The sequence below is a fragment of the Hyperoodon ampullatus genome (genome assembly GCF_949752795.1).
Source record: "Hyperoodon ampullatus genome assembly, chromosome: 7".
Taxonomy (NCBI): domain Eukaryota; kingdom Metazoa; phylum Chordata; class Mammalia; order Artiodactyla; family Ziphiidae; genus Hyperoodon; species Hyperoodon ampullatus.
In genome coordinates, this window is record NC_136920.1 from 95,581,782 (window position 1) to 95,603,793 (window position 22,012).

The 22,012-nt window shown below is 41.4% G+C and overlaps 1 protein-coding gene and 1 pseudogene across 2 annotated transcripts in view; one reads left to right on the forward strand and one right to left on the reverse strand.

Annotated features, from left to right (window-relative positions):
• LOC307055662 (trehalase-like) overlaps positions 1–22,012 on the reverse strand; it is a 424,950-nt pseudogene that overhangs the window by 80,223 nt on the left and 322,715 nt on the right. The gene's annotated exons all lie outside the window — the stretch shown is intronic.
• IFT46 (intraflagellar transport 46) lies at positions 4,746–20,322 on the forward strand. Its single transcript, XM_079709406.1, has 11 exons — positions 4,746–4,830; positions 8,778–8,857; positions 11,382–11,521; positions 13,201–13,275; positions 13,431–13,524; positions 13,955–14,083; positions 15,543–15,664; positions 16,029–16,095; positions 19,043–19,103; positions 19,388–19,473; positions 19,829–20,322. Exons 2-11 carry the CDS (start codon positions 8,813–8,815, stop codon positions 19,922–19,924), a joined length of 915 nt encoding a protein of 304 aa, XP_079565532.1. The 5' UTR covers positions 4,746–4,830; positions 8,778–8,812; the 3' UTR covers positions 19,925–20,322.

The window sequence follows — 22,012 nt, forward strand, 5'->3', positions numbered from 1 at the left end:
GCTTCTGTCCTTTCCCTGCTCGTCAGTGCCTTCGTTTAATTTGCGACGTCTCTTGCAGTTTATAAGGCTCTCACAGCCACTATATCGTTTGATATACAAAATAACTGTTGTTCATAAGGGACTAGTAGCCAGAATATATAAAGAACTCTTAAAATTCCACAATGGAAATACAAAAAATCCAATTTTAAAATGGCCAAAATAGCCATTTCTCTAAAGAAGATAAACAAATGAATAATAAGCACATAAAAAGATGCTCAACATCTTTAATCCTTAGGGATCTGCAAATCAAAACCCTGCTTCATACCCACTAGGATGGCTGTAATAATAAGTGTTGGTGAGAATGTGGAGAAATTAGAACCCTCATACACTGTTGGTGGGATCGTGAACTAGTGCAGCTGCTTTGGGAAGCAGTTTGGCAGTTCCTCAAAAAGTTAAACATGGAGTTACCATGTGACCCAGCAATTCCACTCCTAGGTATATACCCAAGAGAATTAAAAGCATACATTCACACAGAGATTTGTACACTAATGTTCATACAAGCATTATTCATAATAAGCAAAAAATGGAAACATTCCAAGTGTCCATAACAAAAGGACACTTTAGTCACAAAAAGGAATAAAGTATTGATATATGATACAACATGGATGAACCTTGAAAATATTATGTTAAGCGAAAAATGCTGGTCACAGAAGACCACACTTTGTATGACTCCATTTATATGAAACATCTGGAGTAGACAAATCCATAGAGACAAGAAGTAGGGCTGCAAGGGACTGGGGGAGGGGAGAAATAGGGAATGAGTTTTGCTTTTTGGAGTGATGAAAATGTTCTGGAATTAGAGAGAAGTGATGGTTACACAACCTCGTGAAATACTAAAAACCACTGAATTGTACATTTTAAAAGGGTGGCTTTTTATGGTTTTTATGGTAAATTATATCTTTTTTTCAAAAAAATGTGTAGGAAGCAGGGCAGTTACTGTGCTTATGTCCATTTTGTAAATGAAGAAAATGATGATAAGTTTAAGAAATGTACCCAAAGTTCTAGTTCTATAATGGAAACAAGATTCAAATCTGGTCTTGTGATTGCATTGGGTAGTCTTCCATGCCAAATGTCAGACTTTTCAGATTATAAGTGATTCAGCAGTTCTTCCCCACATTATTTTATGCCATGTTAGTGGCTCAACTGTTTATCCATTATTGCTGCAATAATGGATAAACAGCAATCTTTTATTGAGTGTTTATTTTATGTCAGGTACTTTACACATATTATCTCTAATCGTTATACACAACAATTCAGATAAGGACACTGAAGATCAAAAAAGTTAAGCATTTGCCCAAATTCATACAGCCAGCAAGTGGTAGAGCCAGGATGCAAACTCAGCTTTTCTCATTATGTCACACTGCCTCTCTATATCTCCTGTGTACTCCTTAATGTTTATTGAACACTTACAATGTACCAGGCATTACTCCAAATTCTTCACACAGATTATTATTATTATTATTATTATTTGGTTGCACAGGGTCTTAGTGGCAGCATGTGGTCTCCTTAGTTGCGGCATGCATGTGGGATCTAGTTCCCTGACCAGGGATCGAAGCCGGGCCCCCTGCATTGGGAGCACAGAGTCTTATCCACTGCGCCACCAGGGAAGTCCCCCAGATTATTTTACTTAATCCTCACACGAATTCTCTAAGTACCATTAATACCTCCCTTTTGCAGGTGGGGAAACCAAGGTACAGAGAGGAAAACCATTTTACCACAGGTGTCAGGGCTAGAAAGTAGCAAAGCCAGGATTCAAACAAAGGCTGCTCAACTTCACAACCTGTACCCTTGAGCACTGCATTATAGAATTCTCCCTCTTACTCATTTCAATTCAATTTCCAATGGCTTTCTAGTAGAATCTTTATAAAGCTCGAAAACTTTTAAACTTTACGTGTCTGGAAGGATATATATCAAACCGTATTGTTTATTTTTGTTATTAAAAACATTTTAAAAAAAGATGAACAAATTATTTTTAAAATTTATTTTATTGAAGTATAGTTGACATACAATGTTGTGTTTCTGGTGTACAATAAAGTGATTCAGTTATATATATATATATTCTTTTTCATATTCTTTTCTATTGTGGTTTATTACAAGATATTGAATATAGTTCCCTGTGCTGTAAGTAGGACCTTGTTGTTTCTTCATTCTATATATAATAGTTTGCATCTGCTAATCCCAAACTCCCAATCCATCCCTCCTCTACCCTCTTCCCCCTTGGCAACCACAAGTCTGTTCTCTACGTCTGTGAGTCTAAAAAAATGAACAAATTCTTAATTTAAAAAAGTAAAAATTCTGCCTGGAATTATTGCTTTATTATGGCAACTTCCAGGGGCTTTCAATATGGACCACCAAAGTTCAGCAAAGACCAATTGATACTGATTCTTTGGAAATATGAAATTAGCTGAATTAAACTGCAGAAGAAAAGCACCTCTGCAAGCATGCTTCGTGAGGAGTGCCTTAGAGGCAGTATGTCACAGTGGTTAAAAGCAGAGACTTGGGAATTAGACTGACCTGTGCGTGACTCCCATTGTCTGCACTTACTGCCTGGGTGACTTTAGGCAAGTTACTTTAACTCTCCTAAAGCTCAATTACCTAATCTGTATATTGGCAGTAACATCTATCTCATAAAGTTATGAAGTTAGATTACATATTAATAAATAAGATTATCTATTCTAAGTGCTCCTACATACTAAATGCTCAACAATACATGTCCATTATTGTTAGCAATAACCTGACAAAATATTTTTTAATGTTTTGCATTTCCCTTTTAACCAGAAGTGTCTCAGAAGAGGTGTCTCTGATTTCCCTTTTTAAAGCCAATTTTCGCTTTCCTCTGGCAGGTTTTCATGATCAAATTTCCAAAATTCTTTTCTTTGTTTCTCTCCCTCTGACTCCCCAAATTAACTACGTCTGTAGTTTTGAAATATTTGTTCCTTACATCTTCATTCATTCATTCCTTCATTCATCCACACAATGAGCATTTTGAAAGTGCCTGATTTATGCAATACACTGAGCTGTGAAAAGCTTAAAAACTAATTAGACACAGACCCTGCCCTAAAGAAGCCCACAGTCTTCTTTAGCAAATAAAAACGCAGGAGAAGGAAGCAGCCACATAGCACAAGGAGGTCAGCTCGGTGCTTCGTGACCACCTAGAGGGGTGGGATAGGGAGGGTGGGAGGGAGACGCAAGAGTGAGGAGATATGGGGATATATGTATATGTATAGCTGATTCACTTTGTTATAAAGCAGAAATTAACACACCATTGTAAAGCAGTTATACTCCAATAAAGATGTTTTTTAAAAATGCAGGAGAATGGGTTAAACCTGAATCTCAGATAATGAATAATTTGATAGTACTATAAGTTATGTCCCATGCAATGGGACACAGTGGAGGGGAAGGACTATAATGTAATATAAATACTATAAAAGGTCGTACAAAGTGTCCTGGGAATTTAGCTAAACTTCCGAGTTTGCCTAAAGTGTGATTGGACTGACTTAGTAGGAAATGCATACCCAGTGCTCCTTGTCCTGGGGACAACAGGCACACCATATTTCTGGATTGGAAGGCTAACTCTATGCGAACCGAAATTCATCCGTCAGCTTTGCCGCCCCCGGCCGCTAGATGCCGCCACAGACAAATTTATTGAAACCCTAGACAAACAGGATTCGAGCCCCTCTAGATCCTCCCTGGATCATCCTTCAATGCTGGAAGAGACTTAACACGCGAGTGGAGAAGGTCTCACGAGAGTGAAAGAAAGTCTCGCGATTTTTTCTTTCTTTCTTTTTTTTTTTTTTTTTGCTTAGCGACTGACAACAGGCCGGTTGCTCCGAGTAGAAGCCCTTGGCCTTCTTCCAAGTAGAAGTGGCCTGGCCTGAGATTGGAGTGAGACCCAAGCCCTAGGCTGGGGTTCTTTCCACATAGAGAAGACGGATTCAGAGGGGCTACAGGTAATTCGTACTCACCCTAGCAGAAAGAGAACTCTGTTTCTCCCTCCGTAGAGGAATAGAAAGGACTCCCCTTCCCTCTCCCCACCTCCCCTCCACCTCTTCCCATCTTCTTGACAACTGTTCTTTCCCTCCTTCCTTCACGCCATCACCAACCATCCTGTTTCCTTTACTCCCCAAGAAACTTAAGTGGATCCGACATACAAGACGGGGGTGGTGTGGTGGGGGTGAGGGTGATGCTTTCGGGATTATTGGGTGGGACCAAGAGACTGGAGTTTACCCTGTCTTCGGGGAACGCCCCTCCCTCCCAGGTAACCCCAGAGACAGAACTCTTTCTAGAGCCTCTACAGCCTCCCTTGAGAAGCTCCGGCCGCCTTGCGAAACTGATCGAACCGGAGGAGACAGCCATTATCTACAGACAAATACTGTTTTGCTCTTGCGCGGGTATCTTAACAGCTTTGGGGAGCTGCTTCAGAAGTTGGCTGTCGTTTCTCTCCACGATTCCCTCGTTCCTCAGCCGGCCTGCCAGCAGTTCCTAAATAAGGGCTGCAGCAGAATGACTTAACTGCTTGACCTGGGGCCAAGAAGCCTTAAGGAAAGTTTGAATGGGGGGTATGGTGAAGGTTTCAGGTAAAACTGGTGTCTTGGGTAAGGAAGAGGAACCAATGCTGGTTTGGAATCCACCTCCCCACAGAGTGCTTAATGTCCCGTGGTAGGAGCTCTGTAATCATATTTCCTTTTGCTTAGACCAAGACCGTTGAAAACCAGACATATGATGAGCGTCTAGAGATTAACGACCCTGAAGAGGTTGCGAGTATTGATGCTCCAACCACAAGACACAAAGGTAAGAGAGGCATGAAGAGGAAAGAAAGAAATGGTTGTTTTTTGTTTTTCTCTTTGTTTTGTTTGTTTTGCAATTGTAAGTCAGCGGTTATTAAAAACAAACCAAAATTTGTAAAAACAGAAAAAAGTCATCTCCAAATAAACCATGAGAATCAAAACTGTTGATCTCACGTGAATGACATGTAGCTTAGAATGACATGTAGCTTAGAACTTAGCCCTATTTTCTTAGAAACAGAAACAAAACAATTGTCTATTACCACATGGAGAATACGTTTGACCCTGGTAGGTACCGCCTTGAGGGTTGCAAGATGGATTCATGATTGTCCCCAAGAATTTTCTATTTTCTATTAGCAGATGTTGGCTTTCAGAGTCAAGTTACTTGCCATTGCTTCTGTTTTCCAAATACTTAAGGGGGGAGAAAACACAGCCACCCAGATTGCAGGATCTTCCATCAACCTAACCAGTGTTCCCCATCGCCATTTACTTCATGATAGTGTTCTGCCCACAGTCTGCCGGGGGTTCATGATTGTTTGTTTAATTTATCAAAACTCTTTTGCTCAGTTCTGAAGATGCTTCAGTTACCTATCCTTAACCTGCAATTCCAATTGAAACCTCAACAGAATATTTTTAGAGGACTTGACACCATCATTTGTTCAACATTTTTTGAATGCCTATTATCCCTCAGCCTTATGCTTGGCACTAGGTATACAGTTTTTTGTTTGTTTCTTTGTTTTGGTCGCGCCGCGTGGCTTGTGGGATTTGAGTTTCCCGACCAGGGACTGAACCCAGGTCTTCGGCAGGGAGAGCTCGGAGTCCTAACCACTGGACCGCCAGGGAATTCCCAGGTATACAGCATTAAAAGAGACATTGACCCTGCCATCCTGATGCCTGTAATTATGGGAGACGGATGCCAAATGAATAAAGAAACACAATTACAAATGTGTTAAGTGCATTGATGGAAGCAAAGAGTTTGATGTTATGGAGAATATTGGTGAGGAGTGGGATCTACTTTTGATGGAGGGTCAGGGAAGCCCTAAGGAGGTGATGGTTGAAACTGAAAGGTGAGGAGGATTTAGACACAGAGGAAAAGTAGGCCAGGAAGAGGGAGCAGCTAGTGAAATGTGAAAAGGCCCTGAGGCCAGAAAGAACTTGGGTTAGTTTGAGGACTTGAAAGAGACCGGCATATGGTAGGAGAGAGTAACCTCAGAGGTAGTCAGGAGGTATAACAAGCAGGGCTTTAGAGGCCATACTGCTGTTATGCATGGCATGGACTGAAAGGTGCAAAGGTGAAAGCAAGGAGCCAGTTAGAAGGACTGTCGCCATGGCTGAGTTGAGGTGATAGTGGCTTGGATGTGGGGAGGAAGTTGAGAATAGAGAGAATTGGCAAATGCTAGAGGTATTGTTGTAGTAGAATCACTAAGGCTTGCTGATGGATTGGATTTAGCTCTTGAGTTAGGAATCAGGGATGACATCCAGGGTTTGTTTATTGTGGTAAACTTGCCTAATGTAAAATTTACCATTTTAACCATTTCGAGGTGTACAATTCAGTAGCATTAAGTACATTCGTGTTGTTGCGTAAGTATCTCTACTATTTCCAGAACTTTTTCATCATCCTGAACAGAGTTATTATTAAACAATAACTCTCCATTCCCCTTCCCTCCCCCCCACCCCCCAGCTGCTGGTAACCTCTATTCTACTTTGCCTCTATGAATTTACCTATTGTAGGTACTGCATAAGCAGAATCATACAGTGTTTGTCCTTTCCTGTCTGGCTTATTTCATGTAGCTTAATGTTTTCAAGGTTCATTCATGCTGCAGCATGTGTTAAATTTTCCTTCCCTTTTAAGGCTGAATAATATTCCATTGTTTGTATAACCACATTTTGTTTATCCATTTGTCTGTCAATGGACACTTGGGTGGTTTCCACCTTTTGGCAATTGTGAATATGCTGCTATGAACATTGGTGTACAAGTATCTGTTTGAGTCCCTGCTTTCAGTCTTTCGGTGTATGTATACCTAGACACTCAGGTGTTTTTTTTTTTGTTGTTGTTGTTGTTTTTTGCGGTACGCGGGCCTCTCACTGTTGTGGCCTATCCCGTTGCGGAGCACAGGCTCCGGATGCGCAGGCTCAGCGGCCATGGCTCACGGGCCCAGCCGCTCTGTGGCATGTGGGATCTTCCCGGACTGGGGGCACGAACCCGTGTCCCCTGCATCGGCAGGCAGACTCTCAACCACTGCACCACCAGGGAAGCCTTGTTTTTTTTTTTTTTTAACCAGGTCATTGACCTACTTACTTTTTTGTTTTAAATTTTTAATTAATTTTTAATTTTTTAATGCCTGTCATACGTATTTATTTGTCTATTGAAGTATAGTTGATTTACAATGTTGTGTTACTTTCAGATGTATTGCACAGTAATTCCGTTTTATTTATTTATTTATTTATTTATTTATTCATATATTCTTTTTCAGATTCTTTTCCCTTATAGGTTATTAGAAAATACTGAGTATAGTTCTCTGTGCTATATAGTAGGTCCTTGTTAGTTATCTGACACCCAGGTTTTTTGTTTTTGTTTTTTAATATTTATTTATTTGTTTGTTTTGGCTGTGCTGGGTCTTAGTTGCAGCATGTGAACTTTTAGTTGCTGCATGCAGGCTTCTTAGTTGCAGCATGCGGGATCTAGTTCCCTGACCGGGCGTTGAACTGGGGCCCTGTGTACTGGGAGCTCAGAGTCTTACCCACTGGACCACCAGGGGAGTCCCCTGACACCCAGGTTTTTGACTTGAGCACATTTATAATCTTGCCAGCTGTGGACATTATAATTTGTTTTCAGTTTAGACAATTTAAAAGGCAGAAAAATGGTGTTTAGTGGGCATTCATTTGACTTAGAAATCATTGAACATGTTTTCATGCCAGTTAATAATATCTTACATCTGGTTATGCTTTTAATTCTTCAGAATATTTTATTGCTTTTATCTTATAGACACTGATTCAGATTCATATTTGTGACTACTATTTGCCAGGAACTAGGACACTTCCTTCCACATAAAATTGTTTTCAGTTGATTCTTACAACAATCCTGAGAAATATTACTGACCCCATTTAGAAGTGGGAATACTGAGACTCAGAGAGGTTAAGTCATTTTGTCCACCTGATAGAGTTGTCCTGTAAACCCAGTCTTCTGACTATAAATCCAGCACTCCTTTTGCTTTACTAATTACTAACTAATTACTAACCTCATTTCACCAATATGTAAACTAAGGGCAGATTTTATGCTATATATGTAATGGCAGATAATCAGTTAGTATAATGTCTAACCTAATGCCTTAAGCATAGTAATACTTAGTAAGGGCTTCCTTCGTGGCGTAGTGGTTGAGAGTCCGCCTGCCGATGCAGGGGACACGGGTTCATGCCCCGGTCTGGGAAGATCCCACATGCCGCGGAGCGGCTGGGCCCGTGAGCCATGGCCACTGAGCCTGTGCGTCCAAAGCCTGTGCTCCACAACGGGAGAGGCCACAACAGTGAGAGACCCGCGTACCGCAAAAAAAAAAAAAAAAAAACTTAGTAAGTATATCTCAAATTGAATTGACAGAGCCATGACTAGAATTCAGTTTCCTGTCTTTCAGCCAGATATTCTTATAAACCCTGTTCCATAAAATGGTTAGAGCATAAAATATTATAAATGAAAAATATCTGTCTTTGAAAATCATTTTAACAACAACCTAGGGACTTCCCTGGTGGCAGAGTGGTTAAGACTCCACACTCCCAATGCAGGGGGCCTGGGTTCGATCCCTGGTCAGGGAGCTAGATCCCACATGCATGTCGCCACTAAGAGTTTGCATGCCACAACTAAGGAGCCCGCCTGCCACAACTAAGACCCAGCACAACCAAATAAATATTTTTTTTAAAACCCAAAAAACAATAACCTAAAAGGAAAACTTTTCTTCCAAGGACTTCGTCGTTCCACCCATCTTCCTAACAAGACTATGGCTGACAACAGCAGTGATGAGTACAAAGAGGAAAATAACAAGGTGCAGTATAACCCACAGCTTCTTGTGAAATCTCTGCTTTGAATTTTTCGTAGTTAGTTTGAAATGACACTAGTTCAGTAGCAAACATTTCTTAAATACTCACCTCTAGTGACTGGGTTCCTTTGAGCTCGTGGAGGACAGTCAAGAGCCAAGAGCATTAAGATTTTGACTCTCCTTCAGGAATAAAGCTTACTGTTATAGCTGATGTTTTGGTGAGAAATTTCATATAACACAGGCCAGTGTTTCACAAACTTTTCTGGTCATAATAATCAACTGGGGTACTTATTTAAAAAAAAAACAGATAGGAATTCCCTGGTGGTCCAGTGGTTAGAGCTCTGTGCTTCCACTGCAAGGGGCACGGGTTCGATCCCCTGGTCGGGGAACTAAGATCTCACATGCCGCGTGGCATGGCCAATAAATAAATAAGTAAATAAATAAAAAAAATTTTTTTTAATTTACAAAAACATTTCCAGTCCCCACCCAGAACTGCCTAATCAGAATTTTGAAGGTAAAAGCCTGCAAATGTATATTTTGAGCAAGCACTCCAAGTAATTCTTATGATAAAGAAAGTTTGGAATGATTGATCCTGGCATTGGTTCACTGTCAACAGTTGTGATACTGCTAGTATTTTGTGAAAGAGACTTTAGTTTTGAAGTCTTAAGGCCCAGATGTCACTTTGGTGTCATTCTGTGAACCAAGAGAATCACCGTTTCTGAAAGTGAGATGAAAAGATACCTACAGCTCTAGCCAGATAGGGCCTTAAATTTGCACATGTGCACTGTCTAACAGCCCGTGTTTAGGCTTAGCACATGGTCCAATGGTTATGTTTTAATCATCCTCCAAGAACAGGCATTTTGAAAACTCAGGTGAAGGAGAATATTTGAAGTAATGCAGAAAGCTGTAGTAACAGAGACGGATTTCATAGAAAGTCTAAAAGGTAATGTTTTAAGATAGCCCCACTTTGTGACTAGTGTGCTGTTTGACATCTTACCTACAAAGTAATTTTTTGGCATCTTGTCTGTGGTATATAAAGTCTTCTCCCATAGGTCAGAGATTTTGCAAAGCACTACTTTGAAGAAGCAGACAAAAGAAAAGTGAACAATTTTCCTAAATTGACCTCCTAATTTTGTATATTCACCCTAAATTTTTCTAGTTTTCATCATGATGTAGTCAATATTCAAGGCTCATTTATCTTTCCAATTTAATATGCACCCAGAATCAGCAGATAGGATCCACTTTTGAATAATCTTTGAGCTGACGATATTCTTAAAAATCTCCCCTTGCCAGACTGCTTCCCATGTGACCAAGAATAATTTGGGCAGATTTTGAATTAGGAAAGAACACTGTGGGAGATTCTTACCAGTTGTATACCAATGAGGCATATTCTGCAACTGTGTCATCAGTCTCACATGTTACAGATGAGTTAAAATATATTTTTATCTATGTATAATAAATCTGTGTTATGCTTAGAGGAGAATGTAACCCAGAGAAGTTTTTGATGTCCTGTAATGTGTCACAGTTTTATATGTCAGTAGCTGCTTTAATGTAAAAGAAATGTTAAATAATTTAAAAAACTAGAACCAATCATCTCTTAACCTCAGCGTAAGCCATATGGCATATGGAAACCAAGCTTGAAAAACCTATTTTTAAAGGGGGTCAATTGGCCACCCTTTAGGTCCTAAGTGAGGGCATGCCACAGGCTCCAGGCCCTAGAGTCAAAGACATGGACCCTGTCCCAACTGCCCCGGCAAGCCCAAGCACCACCTTACCCCTTCTCGTCGGCTTGAGGGTGGGGTGGTGCATCTAGAACCAGAAGCCCAGAAAGGTAGGTCGTAATGCCAAGGACAGAAGAGTCTCTTATCTCAAGATATAATGTACAGTCATTGCATTTAACTTACGGGGGAAGGGAGGGGAACCATGCATAGGTCAGATACCCATTGAATGGAAAGGGAAAACCCACAGTCTCCGGAACTGCTGGTCAGAATCCAGGCCCGGGGTTGATTATGAACTTTCTTCTTTTGATAGTTACAAGCAGCTTACCCTGGGCAGTCTTGCAAATTAAATACTAGATTTCCTCCCTGTGATCTTTGTGAGTATTAAGATTCCCTAAAGTGTGTCTTCCCTACTTCATCTTCCCCCATTTCTTCCCAAAATAACTATTATATTTAGAGTTGCTTTCTTCTTCAGAAGTCCCTCAGTTTTAGAGTTGAAGCTGACTGGTTAAAGTTTATGCAGAGTTCTCAGAATCTCCTAAGTAACAGGTAAAAGAGATATGTATTGGATAAAATTTATACCCAAGCCTCAAGCAGAGGAAGAGACCATGGTTACAGAAAGTGGGGACTCAGTTAGTAGCTAAAGAGGAGCAGAAGAAGGTTCTCGAGGCCCTTCTGGGGAGTGCTTCCTTCTCTTTCCAGTGAATTGGTGTCAGGCGGGAGGGTACTGGTTGGAGCACTAGGAGAGAACTGGGTAAAGGTACACTAAATTTCTCCTTACCTGGACCTTTCTATCTCCTGCCCTATCTCAGGAGAAAAAGAAGACCTCGCAGCTCACTCCTCAGCGGGGCTTTAGTGAAAACGATGATGATGACGACGATGATGACTCATCTGAAACTGATTCTGATGATGACGATAGTGATGATGAAGAGCACGGGGCCCCTCTGGAAGGGTGAGAAAAGCCCCCTTGCCAAGGAGGAAAACGCCTCCTTCAAAACACTGGACAGGAGGACGTCAGTGAGAAGTGAAATTCCAGCAGCTCTTTTGATCTCCTCTATTTAGGATTATCAGATGCTCAGAAACCCAGCGTACTGAGTTTTCCTTCTTTTTTGGCTCTACTGCCCGAATCCTGTGATGTCACTTGCACTATCGGAAACACTTGTGGGCTCAGGGATTTCATGAGGATTTGCTGAGTCAGTTTAACTGATGGTCTCTGACTTCAAGGAATTCACATTCTAGGGAAGAGAAGATAAATTTATACACATACGAAAGCATTTCTATTTAGCAAGGGAAACATACATGCACAGGAACATTTCAATTTTAGGCTCAGACCCTTTTAGGACGGGTAGAGAATAGGTGCATCCGGAACCCTGTATTGAGGCAAAATGTCCCTGCATGATGCTTCAGTAAAAATTCTCCTCACCATATTCCAGCTCTGGTGCTAGATTACTCATGACCCACCCCTGTAGGTTTTAATCAAAGTAGATTCTAAAGCCCATTCATTTAAAATACAATTAACTGGTGTAGCCAATCAGTAGAATTCTTTCTAGCCATTAAAAAGTATGAGGCAGCACTCTGTGCACTGTAAAGAACAATCTCCAAGGGACACTGTTACATTTTAAAAAGGTATAGAAGTCTTTATGCTGTGCTACCATGTGTATAAAACAAATATTACATAAGCTATCTCTAGGCTACCCTAGGAACTAATAATACTGATTACTCTTGGGAGGGGAACTTGGTGGCAAGGGAACAGGGGTGGAAGGGGACATAACTTTCCACTGAATACATTTTGTACCTTTTATTTCCTATCATGTGCATGCATACTTTATTCAATGAAGTAGTTTAGTAAAAATAAAAAGTTACCTTTGAATTATCCACCTGAAGGTAGACACTAAGTAAATTAGGCAAATGTTTAATACCAGACTGACTTTTCATGCTTCCCAGTTTACTTCATTATTCTGCTTCCATAAATTATAATCTGGGGAAATATAAACTATTTAGTTTTTTTGTTAAGCAACTCTTCCCAGAAGAACATTAAATAACTTTCCTAGTCACTTATATACTTTGTCAATTCATTACATTTTACTTAATTATAGTCATTAATATGTACTCTACTACTTTTTTACTGTATACATTTCATGTATTAACACAAGTATTTTTAATAACTGCGGTATTCATCTTGACATATCTAACCATCTCTCAAGTGTTGGACATTTTGTTTCTAATTTTTTACTTTTATAAATAACACTGAAAAACATCTTTGTAAAAATTCCTTTTTTTCTTGGGGTAAACCGTTTTCATGTCAGAAATTAAGATCTCATTCCATCTTTTCTCTTCATCCCCTTCATTCAAAAAAAAAGGGAAAACAATTTCTGCTGCATTCTAAAATTTTTTAAAATTATGTTTTTGATTTTCTGTAGCTCTGTTCTTCATTGTCAGAGATAGCTGAGAGCTAATTATAATCACTTTTAAAGTTACCTTGCAAGCTGCTCAGAAAAGGCACATGTGGGTGGAGCAGAAACTAGGTCCAGAGTCATATGCCCTATGGCCAGAGTAACACCCGGGCTGAACCAGGGCTCAGCAACCCCTGCTCTCCTCTGGCTACCTTGAACCACATTTTCCTTTCCCCAGTGCCTATGATCCTGCAGGTTATGAGCATTTGCCAGTTTCTGCTGAGATTAAGGAACTCTTCCAGTACATCAGTAGGTGAGTACCAGGCCCTGCCACCATAATCCCCAGCCCTGCCTTGCCCTTTCCTTCCTCTAGTCTGAAACATGGCCATTCCCCTTAGGTTTTTTCAGCCTGAATAATAAAGTAAGTTTCTCTGACAGTCTCCACCTTCCCGTGGCAATATCTCCTAGGTATACACCTCAGTTGATTGACCTGGACCACAAACTGAAACCTTTCATTCCTGCTTTTATCCCAGCTGTCGGGGATATTGATGCATTCTTAAAGGTACAGTCAGAACATCCTAAAACTGACTCCTTAGGTGTTTCTTCTGACCCCTCTATCACTCTAACAGTTCCACTAATTTCCCTGACTAGCAATAGCTACCTTAATATATATTCTTCATTTCACTGGAGTTCTTAACTTGCTCTCAACTCCAAATTAAACTCATTGATTATCTCATTAGGTGTTAAAAATTTGTCATATATCTGCCTCCTAATTATCCATGACTTCAGCTTTATATTTAAGGTCCTATAGATCATGTATTTTTTTCTAGGTAGTACTTTAGTACAGCATGATATACAGGCATGCTTTTTAATACTAGAAATAATGATGAACCAGAAGAGTTCTTCCTCTTCAGCTTATTGGAAGCAAGTGTACCTTTTTATATCCCTCCCATGGTTTTTTTTCTCTGCTTTCTTACCTTTCTCCTAACCAGGTTCCACGTCCTGATGGAAAACCTGACAGCCTTGGCCTACTGGTATTGGATGAGCCTTCTACAAAGCAGTCAGACCCTACAGTGCTCTCACTTTGGTTAACAGAGAATTCCAAACAGCACAACGTCACAGTAAGATACTATACTAGCACAGGCCCCAGCTCCAGGGGGCCGAGAGTAGAAGCCTTGCTGGTATTTGAACAGTTGACTTACTGCCTATTAAAAGGGATGGCTATGGTTTCAGCCAGCCCTGTTTTTTTTCAGTAACAGTTGTATTAAGATATAATTTACCTACCATGAAATTCACCCTTTTAAATTGTACAGTTCAGTGACTTTTAGTATATTCACAGAGCTGTACAACCATCACCACTATTTAAGAACATTTTCATTATTCCAAAAAGAAACCCCTTGGGAATTCCCTGATGGTCCAGTGGTTAGGACTCAGCACTTTCACAGCGGTGAGCCTGGGTTCAATCCGTGGTGGGGGAACTAAGATCCCACAAGCTGTGAGGCAGGGCCAAAAACCAAAACAAAACAAAAAGAAACCCCATACCCATTAGTAGTCACTCCTCTCCTCATTTCCCCTGCTCTTAAACCCTGGTCACTACTTCATTCCCTTTTTTATGGCTGATTAATATTCCATTGTATGGACATACCATATTTTGTCTATCCACTTACCAGTCGTTTCCATTTCTGTTAATTCTGCATCTGTGAACATATACAAGTTGTTGCATGCACATATATTGTTGTCTTGTGTATATAGGTAGGAGTGGGATTGCTGAGCCATATGGAAACTGTTTAATATTTTGAGGAACTGCTGAACTGTTTTCCAGAGTGGCTGAATCATTTTACAATCCCACCAGCAATGAATTAGAGTTCCAATTTCTCCACATCCTCGCCAACACTTGGTATTGTCTGTCTTTTTTATTCTAGCCATCCTAGTAGGTGTGAAATGGTATCTTATTGTGGTCATTTCTGTCCTGTTGACCTGCCCCCTTCCCCTGGCTACAGAAGACTTTATCAGGGTTTCCTATAATCTTCATTTGGCTCCTGGCAGGCTTCCCTTTTCAGCAGCTACCTTGAATACGAACAGCATGTGATGAGCCACTCTGTAAAAACAAGAGTAAAAACATCCTTCAAGGGCTTCCCTGGTGGTGCAGTGGTTAAGAATCCACCTGCCAACACAGGGGACACGGCTCAAGCCCTGGTCCGGGAAGATCCCAGATGCCACGGAGCAACTAAGCCCGTGTGCCACAACTACTGAGCCTGCCCTCTAGAGCACGTGAGCCACAACTGCTGAGCCCGTGTGCCACAACTGCTGAGCCCGTGTGCCACAACTACTAAAGCCCGCGTGCCTAGAGCCCATGCTCTGCAACAAGAGAAGCCAATGCAATGACAAACCTGTGCACCACAACCAAAGAGCAGCCTCCACTTGCCGCAACTAGAGAAAGCCCACGCACAGCAACAAAGACCCAACACAGCCAAAAATAAATAAATAAATAAATTTATTTTAAAAAAAATTCTAGAAAAACAAACAAACAAAAGAACATCCTTCGGTGCCATCAGCCAGGCTTTCCCCTTATTTTTCTAGCAACATATGAAAGTAAAGAGCCTGGAAGATGCAGAAAAGAATCCCAAAGCCATTGACACATGGATTGAGAGCATCTCTGAATTACACCGCTCCAAGCCCCCTGCGACTGTGCACTACACCAGGTAAGAAATAGTACATTCTTCACTGTAGTAACCCATGGTAACCTTCACCACCTGTGAAGCCATTGCTTCTGAGAAGGGGGTCCCAAGGCTGGGACATATTTGAGATATATCAACCTGAGGATCTATGGATCCTGGCTGCTACTGGCTAACAGTACAGACATAAAGATTATGATTTATCTGGTATTATTACTTAGCCAGCTTCTCCAAACCCCAGGTCCTGGGTAAGTTTGGCCCACCCAGTCTATGTTTTCCTGAAATCCTAATGTGCCAGACTGAGAATCTCCCTTCAGTCTAGAATATCCTGATGCAGAGACTGCTGATGCCGGCCCATGTTTTCTATTCACATTTACCTCTGTACTTGTAGGCCTATGCCCGATATTGACATGCTAATGCAGGAATGGTCTCCAGAGTTTGAAGAGCTTTTGGGAAAGGTGAGTGGAAGGTAGCAGGAGCTAAGAAAGTGTGGCATTCATTCTAGGGCCCAGTGTTTTCTCTCTTCTTGTATTACTATTATCATTAACTTTTAAATTGAAGTATAATACAAAATCATAAACATATACGTAAGTGTTGATTAACTTTCACCAACTGAACACCTTTGTGTAACCAACACATCAGATCAAAAAAACAGAACATCTCTGGCATCCTGGAAGCCCCCTCAGGATTCCACCTCCCAACGTAACTATTTTCCTGACTTCTAATAGCACAGATTAAGTTTGCCTGTTTTGTTTTTGTTTGTTTTTTGGCCATGCCACATGGCTTGCGGGATCTCAGTTCCCCGACCAGGGATTGAACCTGGAATCAGTGAAAGCCTGGAATCCTAACCACTAGGCCACCAGGGAACTCCCTAGGTTTGCCAGTTTTATATTTTATCTAAATATAATCATGTTCCTTTGTGTCTTATTTGCTCATCTACATTGTTCATCCATATGGAGAGTCATCCATATTGTTCATACATCATGGTTATATATTTGTTCTCACAACTGTATGGTATTCCATTGTTTGAATATATCCATTCTATGATAGCCATTTGGGTAGTTTCCAGTTTGGGGATATTACAAATTACTCTGTAATATTACTGTCCTGTTACTATGAGTACGTACCTTTTGATGAACATATGTACTTTTTGTATTATCACTTTAGACTCCTTTTCCATAGAGGTGTATATGCTATTCTAAGAAGCTGAAGTCCTGTTCATAATGATCCTAAATTTTTAAAAAGTGCCCAGGAATATATTTAATAAGAAATTGTCAAGACTTTTTTGAAAACCAATTATAAAACTTTAGTGAAGGGCAGACACAAGCTCTGAGTGAACGAGGAGTCAAGCCATGTTCCTGGAAGGGAGGGGTCAGTCGCTCGGCACTGTTAGTCCTCCCCAGTTCACCGTGGAAATGGAAGGCCCTTTCAATTAGGATTTTAACTTCATTGTTTTAGAAATTGAAAATTCGGTAACAAAGTTTATCTGAGAGAACCAATTTTTAAGACTAATCATGAAAATTTTAGGGAAAAAATGAGGATTTGCCCTGTCAGACATTAGAAACACATTATAAAGCTGTAATAAATAAAACAATAATGTACTGGTTAGGAATAGAAATAGATCAGCAGCACATAACAATCCAGAAACAAACCCATGTAAATGTAGAAATTTGTTGTATAAGAAAGATGGTTATTTTAAATGATTAGAGGGACTTCCCTGGCGGTCCAGTGGTTAAGATTCCGCACTTCCAATGCAAGGGGCGTGGGTTCGATCCCTGGTCGGGGAACTAAGATCCCACGTGCTGCGTGGCCAAAAGAAAAAAAAAAAAACCTAGTTGGGAATTAAATGATTAGAGATAGGATGGGTTGTGATGAGATGATTGACCAGCCATTTGAGAAAAATTAAATAGATCTAAGCCTCAACCATATGCATACAGGAATTCCAAATGAATTAAACAGTTAAAACAAAAATAAAACTATATAGGACTTGCCTGGCGGTCCAATGGTTAAGACTCCACACTCTCAATGCAGGGGACACGGGTTCGAGCCCTGATCATGGAACTAAGATGCCGCGTGCCACATGGTGCGGCCAAGAAGAAAAAAAGTTACTTACATATATATGTGACAACATTACTGTCCAAGCAAAAAGCTCTTACATATCAAGAAAACTGAGCAAAGATGATAACAGGTCCTTCCTGGCCATGGTGTTTAAAATTGCTTCACCACGTTCCCCAAGCTCTTTCCCTGCTTTTTCTCCATGATACTTACCTTCTAACATATTGTATACCTTACTTATTTTGTCTTTTGTTTCTCCCTACTAAAGTATAAGCTCCATGAAGACAGAGTTTTTGGTACATGTTTATTGAGAAATTGTTGTAAAAGCAAAGAATTTGAAAACAATCTCTTTTCTCACAGCATTTTAAAGCTATAACTGAAGAAAACTGTCTGATTAGAGAATTGAATAGATAGATTGTAGTACATCCATTCAGTGAAATACACAATGGAATATCGTTTGGCCTTATTTTGCTCTGATACAGAGAAATATCAATGACATGTTGTTACATGGAAAAAGGAAATTGCAGAACCATCTACTCTGATTTTTGTAAAAAGAGAACAAAAATTTTTTAAGAAGCCAGTGGTTTTTAAACTTACAATATTAGTTTAGATCTGGAGCCTACTGAGATGTCATGTCATTTTTTTCTGTTCCTGTGGTATCCAAGGACCATTAGGCCTTCTAACACCAAGTAACTATAAATACTTGGCCATAACTTAGGTCCAGTTTCTTCTTCACAAATACACACAGGAAGACTGCATGGCAGTATATTTTACTTATAAAATATTTTGGCCCTGTTATATCATATGCTACTTTGGTGGTTAATGAGTATAACCAATTCCATTTTACTGATCAGGGGGAAAAGAAAAGGCACGTTGTATTATTTGCTAGGGCTGCCATAACAAAGTGCCACAGACTGGGTGGCTTAAGCAACAGAAATTTATTTTTTCACACTCTGGAAGCTAGAAGTTGGAGATCAAATTGTCAGCAGAGTTGATTTCTTTTAGACCCTTTCTCCTTGGCTGTCTCCTCCCTGTGTCTTCACATGGTCTTCCCTCTGTATGTGTCTAGGTCCTAATTTCCTCTTCTTATAAGGATTCCAGTCATACTGGATTAGGGTTCACCCTAATGACCTCATTTTAACTTCTCTTTTTTACAACCATATCTGCAAATATAGTCACACATGATCCGAGGCACTTAGAGGTTAGGACTTAAAACATATGAATTTTGGGGGAACACAATTCAGCCCATGTCACCCCTTATGCTCGGAGCTCTTTTCCTTCAGAGTGAGTGATGCTAGGACCACTGAAATTTCAGCCTTTTGACTCGCGTCCATCCCGTGCCCCTCCTAGGTGAGCCTGCCCACAGCAGAGATTGACTGCAGCCTGGCAGAGTACATAGACATGATCTGTGGTAAGCCCTTCCATCCCTTCCTTGACCCCATCTCTGGATAAATTCATTGTGGGCTGTTGAAAAGGCTGGTTTACTCTGAGTTACAGCCTTTACTTTAAGCCCGTTGTGCTATTTGGCAGCACACGGGGGTGGTATTTGGGTTTATGTGACTACCTGCTGGGTATTTAACCCCCAGAGTTATAGTAACACATCCCATCTGGGAGGGGACTGGCCATCCTAGAAAGAAATGCCCCATAGCTTCCGGATTCTTGTTTATTTCTGCTCACGGGAGTTCTCGATTTCAGCCATCCTAGACATCCCCATCTACAAGAGTCGGATTCAGTCCCTCCATCTGCTCTTTTCCCTCTACTCGGAATTCAAGAACTCACAGGTAAGACCAGCATTGGAGACTGACTTAAGCTGTAGTGAGGATTGCTGCTGTCGCCACTATTTTGGGTCTGCTGTGATTCTGTCCTGTGACAATGGAGGATGTCTCTGCCTGGAGTTACCATCACCCTTCCCCATAACGAAGGGAACTGCAAAGCAGGCAGGGGTGGGGCTTGTAAAGGAAGGGGAAGTAGAAGCAATGTGGGCCTTAGACAAGGCTAGGTGAGGATCTACAGTGGACACTCATTCTTACAGGAGAACCAAGTGGCCTAATGAATGGAAGCAGGAAGGTTAGTTCTTGCTAAAATGTAGTAACTAGTATGTCCCCAATCCTTCACGTTCCCTCTCTCTCCTCACAGCATTTTAAAGCTCTAGCTGAAGGCAAGAAAGCATTCACCCCTCCATCCAACTCCACCTCCCAAGCAGGAGATGCAGAGACGTTAACCTTCAGCTGAGACACCTCCCATGTCACTCTGTTTCAAGGCTGAGCTGGCTTCTCTGCCCCGTCTGAGAAGGAGGGATCACTGTCAGCCACTTGGCGGCCTTGCCTGCCTCACAGCTTGATTCGGAGACAGCGCACGTCTTACTGCTCTCTCTGCCAGAAAGCACTGCCCATGGTCGTTAAATGGCTAATGCCTGTGTCAGAGTTCCTTCCCATGGAAATTAATTATGCATCTACACTACTGTGGGGATGTGAGTTAGAAGCACTGGAATTCCTGGGATCCCAGGATGCTCAGGTGGGGAGGAAGGCTTAAAAGATGTTCTTTTGAGATAGCAATAGAATTATTTTCTTTCATTCTTGAAGTTAGTTGGCAAAGACTTTACAAATAAAATGCTCTTATCTTTCAGGTTATCCTGCTGTCCTTTAAATATGAAAGAGAGAAGGCAGACTGAGCATAGGCAGAGATAAGGAACTTGGCCTAGGAATAGGCATTAAGTGAATAGTAGTTTAAGCAAATCAACTTTGTGAAATAAAATCAAACCCCAGTCCTCCAAGGTTGGCAATAGAGGGGAAACTTTTTTCTCCCAGAACTTATTTTTTCTGGGGGTCTCCCACCAGGTAGTGCTACCTGTCTTACAGGCTACCTGCCTGTCTAGCTCCAGACCCGTCTGTTTGTGGTCTCAGGGAGCCTAGCTATTGCAGTCACCCAGGTGAGGGATGATGGTGTCTTGGACTGGGTGGTAGTGGTAGAGATGGACAGATTCAGGAAATATTTTGGAGGTTTTATCAGCTAAGCTCCAGTCAGAAACCACACTAATTATTTCTAACAAAGGATGTTAAGTATGGGCAGTTGGTTACAAAAGTTTTGGAAGGGCTGAAGAAACAAAAGGGAGAATGGAGAGTGCTGAAGGAACAAGAGGTTAAAGGGGAGTGTCCACTGCAGGGGCTGGAAACAGAAGAGCTGCCGCAGTGGCCGGGTTGGCTGAGCAGGTCTGAGACCCTCACCCCTACTACAGTCACCCTGGGCAAGGGCTGCTGCCTTTGGGCTCTCTCCCACCCTCTCCTAGCTTGCTGGTGCCTCCCACTGCCAGAAATTAACAGCTGGCAAGGGAATCTGGAAAATCGAGCAGCATAAAGTACAGAAGGGAAGGTGTGGGGTACGAGACAACAGATAACCAACCAGGAGAGGTGGAACCAACAGAACTTAGTGATAGAGCGAATGTGGGAGAGGGAAGAGAAGAAAGGGCGACTCCCAGGTTTTCTGGCTTGAGCAGCTGGGCGGGTAATGGAGCCAAGTACTGATATACGGGGCAAGAACTGGTCGGAGGGGAAAATTACAGTAAGATGCTACAGCCTAATACATACCCGAGAAACACGAGACAGGAGGGGCATCGTTTCCTACAGACCCTTAAGCCAACTCTGATGTTCATCTCGTGCTTAAACTTGAGCAGGAACATCTGAGCTCAGGCCTCACTTTGACACCATGTTGGGACCAGGTGCTCTTCTCTCAGATGGATGCCATTAATGCTCACATTTCACTCAAGGAAAAAGAGAGGCAAAAACGTGATAGGAACTCAGATTCTCCATCGGGTTTTCAGGGAACAATCAGACTGCCTCCTTTGGCTAGAACCGAGACTCAGCACTAGTAAGTATAGTCGACTCGCGTTATTCACAGTAGCCATGTTCTATCAAGTCACCGCAGACACTGAATTAGCAAATACTGAACCACTGCTCCTGGGGGAAATATAAGGTACGGTTCCTGTGTGCCTCTGTCATAACATCATCAGCAACCATTGATTCATTGGACTCAGAGCCACCAGCACTGTAAGTCATGCCATAATGAAGCTTATCTAACGCACTCTCTCTGTAAGGCACGTGACAGCCTTACTACACTTAGTTAACTCTAGCCAGCACCGGATCTTTTTTTTTTTTTTCAGTTGTGGCATGTGGGATCTAGTTCCCTGACCAGGGATCGAACCCAGGCCCCCTGCATCGGGAGCATGGGGTCTTAGCCACTGGACCATCAGGGAAGTCCCAGGGCAGCCATTTTAAACACTGAAACCACCACCAACAAGCAAAAAATGAAGCATTAGATAGACCT

Excerpts from the sequence above, each read along its gene's own strand:
- IFT46 (XM_079709406.1), top strand. The coding sequence starts at position 8,813 with ATGGCTGACAACAGCAGTGATGAGTACAAAGAGGAAAATAACAAG. Across the intron at positions 13,525-13,954 it reads ATATTGATGCATTCTTAAAG|GTTCCACGTCCTGATGGAAA; the intron begins GTACAGTCAGAA and ends TCTCCTAACCAG. Across the intron at positions 15,665-16,028 it reads GCGACTGTGCACTACACCAG|GCCTATGCCCGATATTGACA; the intron begins GTAAGAAATAGT and ends CTGTACTTGTAG.